This window comes from Azolla caroliniana, unplaced genomic scaffold (genome assembly GCF_043228905.1).
Source record: "Azolla caroliniana isolate FFs.n. ecotype wild unplaced genomic scaffold, voAzoCaro1.0.p SCAF_2, whole genome shotgun sequence".
NCBI lineage: Eukaryota > Viridiplantae > Streptophyta > Polypodiopsida > Salviniales > Salviniaceae > Azolla > Azolla caroliniana.
Genome location: NW_028230437.1, coordinates 28,314,184 through 28,323,879, shown reverse-complemented (window position 1 = coordinate 28,323,879; position 9,696 = coordinate 28,314,184). Strand labels below are relative to the sequence as shown.

At 41.7% G+C, this 9,696-nt stretch overlaps 1 protein-coding gene across 1 annotated transcript; it reads left to right on the top strand.

Annotated features, from left to right (window-relative positions):
• Nucleotides 1-463: 463 nt before the first annotated feature.
• Nucleotides 464-3,099, top strand: LOC147868048 (guard cell S-type anion channel SLAC1-like). The gene is made up of 4 exons (XM_087315981.1): nt 464-479; nt 799-1,968; nt 2,127-2,158; nt 2,472-3,099. The coding sequence occupies exons 2-4, from the start codon at nt 820-822 to the stop codon at nt 2,806-2,808; spliced, it is 1,518 nt and encodes a 505-aa protein (XP_087172107.1). The 5' UTR covers nt 464-479; nt 799-819; the 3' UTR covers nt 2,809-3,099.
• Nucleotides 3,100-9,696: the final 6,597 nt, after the last annotated feature.

The window sequence follows — 9,696 nt, the reverse complement described above, 5'->3', positions numbered from 1 at the left end:
TATTATTAGTACCTGGCTTGGCCCTGCCCTGCCCTCCCCTGCCACGTCATGCCCACCCCCCCAAAACCCTTTCTTCAATTCGAATCATTTACGATTTGAAATCGATGTCGATTATTTATTAATTCATAATTTGTCCTGTCCGTCCGTCTATAAAAAGGGGGAAGGGAGGGGAGGGGTGGTGTGCACACTCCTATCATTAAACATTTCATTCCTCCGACTCCCTTTCTAATCAATCCATCCATCCCTACTACATACATACGTACATACATACCAATACACAGCTGCTGCATACATAACAACATACTTGCTTGCTTGTTCGATCAATCCCCCCCCCCTCCTCCCTCATTACCACTCACCTTACTATTGAATCAATATTTTCTCTAATCCCACCCCACTCTACGCCCCCCTCCTCCAAGAAAAAAAGCAACAAAAAAAAAAAAAAAAAAACCCTCGTTACTCCTCCTAATCGTCATCACTCGGTGAGTCCCCTTACCTTAATTCATCCATTTCCAAATTCAAAGATTAATGCTGACATTAATTATTACTGAATGACCTAAATTCAGTTTATATATAGGTTGCATGCGTCATCATTTATTCAAAGAGTAATGCTGAAGACATTAATTAATATTCATACAATTTACAATGACCTAAATTCAGTTCTTTTGTATTGAGATTCGTATAGTATTCACGAAGTACATACTGAATATGCCTTATGCACGATTGAGCACCATACCATTAAATATCTTACACAAAAAATCAACATTTATATATATATATATATATTGCTTGTGTGTACAGGGTAGGTAGCTACATAGAGAAATGGAATCGAAAGCAAGAGACTCGAATAATGTGGCGGAGCATGGCGGGTCGATACCAACCCCATCTTGTAGCTTCAAGTTGCAAGGGATGGACATGGTTCAACCTGCAAGCCTCAGATTTTGGAAGGATGACATTGTGGTTTTCAAGGAGGCGGGGCCGATGTCGCCACTCTCCCCACTCTCCATACTCACCTCCTCCACGAATGGCACGTCGGAGCCGCCATCTCCGAATGCCGCTTTCGTAGCACACGGCCACACCCCCATCACAAACTCCGAGGCCTTTGGGCTTCGAAGAGGTGGCTCCGTCGAACCCGACTTCGAGATAGATATCGAGAAAGACGTGTGGGACCCCAAGCAAGAGCCGTATACGGTCACGTCCCTCGAGAGGAGCACCATCCTTCCGACCGACAAGAAATGGCCATTTCTCTTGAGGTTCCCCATCGGGTGCTTCGGAATATGCCTAGGCCTCGGGAGCCAAACGATCCTGTGGAAGACGCTGTCCATGTCGCGTTCGATGCATTTCATGCATGTCCCAGAGCAGATCAATCTGGCATTGTGGTGTGTCTCTTTGCTAACCCTTCTCCTCATCTTCACAACATACTTCTTCAAGTGCATCTTCTACTTCGAGGCGGTGCGGCGCGAGTTCTGCCACCCCGTGAGGATTAACTTCTTCTTTGCACCATGGATAGCCTGCATGTTCCTGGCCTTGGGCCTCCCTCCTCACATCACTACCTCCGTCCATCCAGCCTTGTGGGGCTTGTTCATGACTCCTCTCTTCTTGCTGGAGCTCAAGATATACGGTCAGTGGCTCTCCGGGGGTGAGAAGAGGCTCTGCAAGGTGGCTAACCCTTGTACTCATCTATCTCTCGTCGGCAATTTTGTCGGCTCTCTCTTGGCTACGGTTGTTGGCCTCAAGGAGATGGCCATCTTCTTTTGGGCGGTGGGTCTCGCACATTATCTCGTCTTGTTCGTGACGCTCTACCAAAGATTGCCGACCGCAGCCCCCGTCCCCAAGGAGCTCCATCCCGTATTCTTCTTGTTCATTGCGGCTCCGAGCATTGCAAGTGTAGCTTGGTCTAAGATTGTGGGCGACTTCGATATGGTATCAAGGATCGCTTACTTCGTCGGCTTGTTCCTTTATACATCATTGGTAAGAGCCACTCTTCACATCATCATTTAGAGAACATGGCCTCTCTAAAGCAAAACATCTCTTTTTAAGTATATACTACTACTATATAGTGATCAAAATGTTACAAATGCATTGAAGTTCAAGACTGTACTGATTTTGATCATTTTGGTTCGTTGTAGATTGTGCGCGTAAATCTCTTCCGCGGTTTCAGGTAAACTTCCCATCATTCTATTTAGGATTACAGTCCAAATTATTTTATAATTGTAAACATGCATCTAAAATCTTTAGTACCATGTTGCATAAATATAGTTCAGACTTCATTTAGTTTTGAGAGAAGATATTGTAACACTATATGTTCAATGTGAAAACCATTCTCCACTAGCATTTGCAATCTTTGTTGTATCATGCCTTAAGTTTAGCATTAACTTAAATTTCAAGGACTCGATCATTCTTTAAAGCATTCCTTAGTAATGTGCACACTGTAATTCGGTCACTTAAAAAGAATTTCTTTTCCATTCTTCCAGATTCTCGCTAGCATGGTGGGCATATACATTCCCTATGACTGGATCGGCCATTGCGACAATTTACTATTCCCTGGAAGTACCTCATCCCATTACAGAGGGAATGGCATTGGTGCTTTCCATATTGTCCTCTGTAACAGTTCTCTCATTGGGTGTCTTCACCATCCTTCATATCTTTTGGGGCACACTCTTTCCCAACGACATGGCCATTGCAATCACAGGCAACACTTCTCGACAAAAAAGAAGGATGAATGACCACCAATTGGAGAATCAGAAGGCTATGAAGAAACATATACCCAATGTGCAGGCTCCTTACGTATGGAACATAACAATAGCTTGAAATTTTTGAACAGTTTGATGAGCACACAATTAGCGGATACATAGTGACCCGGTTTGACCTAACATGTACGTTAAATAAATAAAAGAAAGGCCCTACTGAGTGTTGGTATGTGAAAAATGTTCCACTAATTCTAGAACTTTTTTCTTGTGAGATACACGTTTACAAGTACCCAATTAGACTATAGGATGGTGTAAGATCCATCATTTAGACAGGACATGATCAAGATTGTTAATGTATGTTTACATGATTTGCTAACAATATATACATAACCATGAAAAGGATTGAAATTGAGTTTTTCCTTGTATCATTGTGATTGATTCTTCTATTTTATACTAAAATTACATCTCAAGTGTGATAGACCAATAACAACATTCAAGCATGTACGGAATGATTGAGTGCCTACCTACCTTAATCAAACACGGTATTTAATGTAATGTCGTTGTAGAGCCATCAATACAAGAAGTTTGAACACTAGTGTAAACCATGTTGTGAATTCTTAGTCATGGGCCTTCCACAATCACAGTTTACGTATGACAATCGAGAAACATAGTCACCCTCTCACAACATTTAAAATCACACATACACATCCTTATTTTATTTTTACGACACTCATAACAATGTGGATGATTTCATTGTTATCCGATGATCTTCTTATTTTATGACTCGCATGGAATATGTTAATGAACCACCTAGATGAAGATCTTATATTTACCATAGACTTGTTGCTATCATAGGATATGTGGAACAACCTCCATCATTCGAATGTACAAGATGGATGTTGAAGACTTTGTCCATGAGCATTTTGTAAACTTGATGTGGGTAAAAGGGAGTTGCAAAAACTGAGAAAATGTGCTTGTCAATCCACATACACCTATGACAAAGGTACAAGCTAAACGCACCTTGTAGGTGTTGAACTCAAATCCTCTTGGTGTTAAGTTCATGAGTACACTATATGTTAAGAGTAATTAATTCAAACTGTACATCTTGTCTATCCTTTGTAAAACTTTTCTAAATTCATTATTATCATAGTTAGCCAATCAAAACAAAAAACATTGTCTCTTACACCAAGGTCACGACTCACCCCCTATGCACAAAGCTTATGGGACCATGTAAGGTAGAAGGAACAAATTTTCCTCAAGCATCTACCTAATGTGAATGCATAATTTGAAATTTGAGACTTCTAATCAAACAAATGGTTTTTACATTCATTTTTGAATGTTTTAGTGTAAACCATCAGTTTTAAATATATGATTAAGTTTTAACTATGACATAGTCAATTGTCCCTCACAAAATAGAGGGGCAACCTTTACAATACAAATGTCAAAAATATCATTTAATATAAAGAATATTATGTAGGTATATTGATTCTCACATTTTTCAAAATCATGATTCCTGACTCTTTCATATGTATATGCTGAAAATATGCTCAAACTACATTCGACTATTCTGAATCTATGCAAAAAAGAAAAGGAATAATGTGTTTATGGTCAGGTAGCTTCACAATACGTTTCTAGGATCAATTTGTGTGACACAAGCATCCATTCTAAGCAACATAAGTTGGACCATATAAATACATGGCCTTATGATTTTTGAGGGTACCAAACCTTGATTTTTGAGGGTACTAAACCTTATGCGTTGGAGGTGCCAATAGAAAAGTCCTATGAGTTAGGCTTGAATCTTCTTATGAGCTACCAGCCCTTGTTCGACTCAAACCTAAGTAAACTTTTAAGCCTTGATATAACAATAGTGGTTTTTTTATGTTTACCTTGAATGTCTTTATTGTCGTAATGGTTTAATTAATGTTTTAATTATTAATATTAAACTTAAATGCTTTTTTAATTTAATGTTTTTTCTATTTACTTGTTTAATTTATTTGACTTAAATGCTTTGGTTTAGATTTGTGATTAATTGGTTCGGTTCGGTTTCAACTTTTCCTAAAACTGTTTAATTTCACCTTTCCCTTAAATTGTTTGGTTCAAATGGCTTGGTCTAGACTCTAAAAAATTGAGTTTAAAATATGTAGTTTGGTTCGGACTCACTAGGTCATAAACCAAGATTCAAAATCTCGAGAGCAGTTTTCAAATCACAAATTGTAGCAACCGTGGGCCTCACAAATAGTTTCTCCCAACCATATTTCCTTTCATTTTGAGACCCCATGGGGTCTATAACATTTATGAGGTGGTGCTCACTATGGATGGTAGAATATGTAGTTGAAATTTAGTAAGCAACTATGGGCCCAATGAGTTCTCAGTCCTCTATCTTTATATCTTTGGATATATATATATATATATATTATAGACTTTTAATATACATTGCTCCCAAATGCTTTTAATGATATATTGCATCCCCTCCATTATCTACATTCGTCTTTTTCTTTTCTTTTTTCCAAAAAAATTACATTTCTCTTTTTCATATTCCTTCAATATGCATTAGTGACAACATTGAGTGACATGAGTTCTTATTCCTTCAATATGCATTAGTGACACAAGTTCTTCTTCGTTTTTAAGATTTTCTTCAATAGTATTAAGAACAAAGCGCCCGAATGCTACAACTTGAACCTAGCTACTAACAATCGGCAACGGTTCGGTTCAAACCAAACCAAACCGCGAAACCGCGGTTTAACGGTTTCAACGGTTCAGTTTGGTTTCAATAGTCAAAAACCGCGGTTTAAACGGTTTAACTTTTTTTTTTTTTTTTTTTAATTTTTATTAAAAATAAATTCTAAAAAATTTTAAAATTTGTTTTTAAACAATCTTTTCATTTTTACACCTTATTCTCACATTTTAGGAACATCTAAAAAAATTTAAAAATTCTAAATAATGAAATATTATAAATTTTAAAAAATAAAAAATAAAAAAATTGACCTATGTTGAAAACCGAAACCGAACCATGAAACTGCGGTTTTTACGGTTTAATGATTTAATGGTAAAATAGTTTGAAAAATGTTTAACAGTTCGGTTAACGGTTTCGCGGTTCGCGGTTCGGTTTGGTTAGGTTCAAGTTTAAAAAAATTTAAACAGTTCGATTTGGACCCTCTCATACCGAACCGAACCGAACCGTTGCCGATTGTTACTAGCTAACAAGGAGGTTACAACTTTTCCTATACAATGCTCTAAAATACAAGGATGTTTACATTTGTTGATATTCAAGAAAGAGTCCATGGAAATCGATATTGACATTGAGGCTCTTGAGTTGACATTGTAAACATGGGCACCTTTTTCCATAAGTGAAGAAGCTTTTTCCTTTTCTTGTTCATAGTATTTGGGGAACCCTGCATATTGTCATGCTGGCCACGGACTACTGCCAGCAAGTTCTCCCATATCTCAAACAGCACATCTAAGAGATGAATGTCTACCCCATCATAAAGTCGGTTACATCGATATTTCCATAATGCCCATAATGTTATTGTGGTCACAGTTTTCCAAATTTGGACAAATCGCACCTGCTTGCAAGGTTGCTGGAAGGGACTAACTAATATTGATCTTCTATTATGTATTGTCATTGCCTCATGAACATCGCTTGCCTCATACAACATCAAGCCAGAATGTAATACTCCCCACATCGTTGATCCCCATGAGAATAGGCAACCTACATTGATTGTTAGGAATAAAGACATGACTTTCTTCCATACTTGTTGAGCAAAAGAACAAGACCATAGGACATGCTCGGTAGTCTCCTGAGGTTCATGGCAAAAGCCACATTGCGGCAAATTGGGTGCTACATTCCCTTTCAATGAATGACCAACGGGTAGTGCCATATGCACTAATAACCATTGAAAGAGAATAAATTTAGTTGGCCCCTTGAAGGACCATATCCATTTCCAATAGGTTCTCAAATGCAAAGTGGAAACACCCCAATTGGTCCAATGTTTCTCAGCTGTTGGTATCGTTACATTCTGAGAGAGCAATAATGATCTTCCAAGTTTTATTGAGTCCTGAAAGAAGGGGACCTTTACGATCTTTTCCCCCAAGGAGTATGACCAAAGCCAACCCCCCGGATCCCATGTTAATCTTGCAACAGGATCTTTTGTGTACAGCCACAGGATATCACACATATGAGCAATTGATGGATAAGGATCAAGGATCCATTTCTTTCCAATTTTAACCACCACTCTAACTAGTGCACTTCGCAAGTCCTATAGATAACTGCAATCAAAGGTATAAGATTGCAATCTATTGTTGTCTAGGACCTCAAAATAAGAAATGCACCCATTACGTGAAACTCTTTTAACAGCCATCAATGTATCATTTGTGAAGCATCCAAACCATAGATGTTCCTGGCTAGGTTGGAAGGTTGTAAAAAATGAAGAATATGTTGTTGATAAGGTGGCCATCATTATCTTGGCACCATGAACTGATTGTAGATGTGCAAGTCAATCTTCTTGCGGCAAATTGTTACCAGCCGGCAAAGGAGTCCAGAGTGGGAAACGGAGAGCTAAATAAGTAGTAGGAATGTGGTTGTAATTAAGCTATGAGTGTGGACGGACGGACCAGAAACGGTATGCCGTTCCGGATCCGGACCGATCCCGAACAGGTGCGGATGGCACCGTTTTGTAATACAGACCGGAAACATATTTAAAGACCCGGATACAATGTAATAGTTAACGGTTAATTAATGAAAGCTTAAGCGTTGTTATATCTCTGTGTTAATTGTCGTTCTGTCTTAATTGTTATATCTTACGCGTGTTATGAGGACGATCCTAATAAGTAACTTAACTAAGTCAGATTATGCGTTGAAGTATAATCCGGTTGCCGTAACACCCTTTGGTGAAGTGTCTCCCGTAGACACCCTGTGTTAGGCCATTGTCCGGCCCGAAGAGTTAACACAGTTTTTGGCAACCACGATTCCTGTTTTTGCAGCGAACGATGGCACGGATGGATGTCTAGATCAACGCACGACCTGGTTACAGATCGAACTCGACGCCTTGCCGAAAGGCAAAGGAGACGCGAGGCTTTCCAGCAAGCGGCGTAGGAAATTAGAGCGGATCGCTCGTTTTCCAACGTAATCCGGAGAGTAGCGGAGGACTCCCTCTGGTTACAGCAAACATCGCACCCGGACGACGACAGCAGCCTAAGCAGCCTCCGGGAAACTGAATCCCTTCTCCACGCGTTGGCAAATGGAGAAGGCGAAGCAGAGGCCTTTTCAGCATATGAATCGGACTCCGAAGGGGAATACAACGTGCACACGAACTACCGTAGCAGCAACGAAACCCCGGGCGGACCGGAGGACGAAGGATCGGATACCTTACCGACACCGGAACCGGAACCGGAAGTGCTAACGCTGGAACCCCCGGAACCAGCAGAAGAAGAACGACCTCCGACACCGGAAGGTGAAGAGGAGAGGCCTCCGTCACCAAAGGACTTAGAGAAACAACCGACACCGGAATCAAATCGGGAAAGATCACCGACACCGGAGAAAATTCCGGAACGAGCACCAACACTACCAGCCCGCGCACCGATATCGGACGACGACATGCCGTTCCAGTACTCCAAATATAGAGATGATCCGGACGCGGAAGCTCATGTGCACGCCTTTGAACAGACATGGGAAGCCAACCATGTGTCCCAGCGATTGACCCCAGAAGAAGAAGAACACTCTAAAATAACGGAATTTGGCGTCACATTGGAGGGACCAGCAGCAAGATGGCGCCGGATGCAGGACCCGTCTACCATCAACACCTTTGCAGATTTAAAAGCTAAATTCATGCATTTTTTTCAAAAGGAGGTGGACCAGACCGTAATGGTAGGCTTATTTTATACCATCCGGCAAGAGGCAGGGGAGAGCATTCCCCAATTTGTCATCCGGTTTCAACGGATGCATAGTCAGCTTACCCGTGCACCCCCAGAGGAGGAATTACGGACGATATTCCTAAACGCGCTCTGGGAACCCCTACGCACGGTTTGCACGGTAATCGATTTCCGCACAAGTACCATCAACCAGGTCATTGACCGGGTGAAAGAGATGGAAAAGACAAGCTCTTGGCTCACATTGGGCGCACTTCAACGGGCGTTACCGTCCGATGAAGACCTCCGGTTTCGGCAAGCAATACAATGCACAACCTGCTTGAATTCCGGACACTCGGCTCTAGAATGCACTATGAGGACGCAATGTGTAATCTGTCAATCCAAGAGCCAACGACGGATAGGTGCGAGTATAATCTGTTGACTCGGCAAGCACCACCCGTCAGACAAATTGAGCCACGCAGCAGCCGGGATGAAGAAGACGAACGCTGGCGGCGAATGGACCGTGACCGACCGGCACAGGATGTCCAGTACGGCGAGCGACGGGAAAATGATGTCCGGTACGGTGATCGGTGAGAGAACTATGACCGGCATGATCGATACCAGGATTACAATAGACGATACGAACAGTACGACCGGGAGCACTCCCCCGGGTATCGTCAGCAACGGGAGGAATACGGCAGATATAATGGGCAACCCCGTCAAGAGTACCGTAATAAGAAAAGCTATAACAAAAAACGGCATTTTAAAAAAGGCGGCTACCCCCGGGATCCGGAACAAGGAACTCCAAGTAGCCAACCGGTACAAAACCCCGCGCGTACCGTAGGACGTGCCCCGGGCACAACAGACAATGCCGAATCTAGCAATGCCCAGAAGGCCTACTGCTACTACTACCGATAGGAAGGCCATTATAGTAACCAATGCCTGGTGAAGAGCTATGAAAAACGACCGGCGGTAAATATGGTAGTCCCTGAGGTGGCAGACCTGCAGCAGGTGACCACAAGGTCGAAGGGCATGGCCAAAGAATGGGAGACACAGGAGACCATCCGGAAACAAGCAACGGAATGGGTAAAGAAAGCAAACGAGCAGAATGTCACAGACTTACAGCAGCAAAAGGAGAACACCGTAGGGCTTGTCGGCGGTAGTC

What these genes read in the sequence shown, in the direction of transcription:
- LOC147868048 (XM_087315981.1), top strand. Translation starts at nt 820, where the DNA reads ATGGAATCGAAAGCAAGAGACTCGAATAATGTGGCGGAGCATGGCGGG. An exon ending in TGTTCCTTTATACATCATTG is followed by an intron (nt 1,969 to 2,126) that starts GTAAGAGCCACT and finishes GGTTCGTTGTAG; the next exon opens with ATTGTGCGCGTAAATCTCTT. An exon ending in AATCTCTTCCGCGGTTTCAG is followed by an intron (nt 2,159 to 2,471) that starts GTAAACTTCCCA and finishes CCATTCTTCCAG; the next exon opens with ATTCTCGCTAGCATGGTGGG.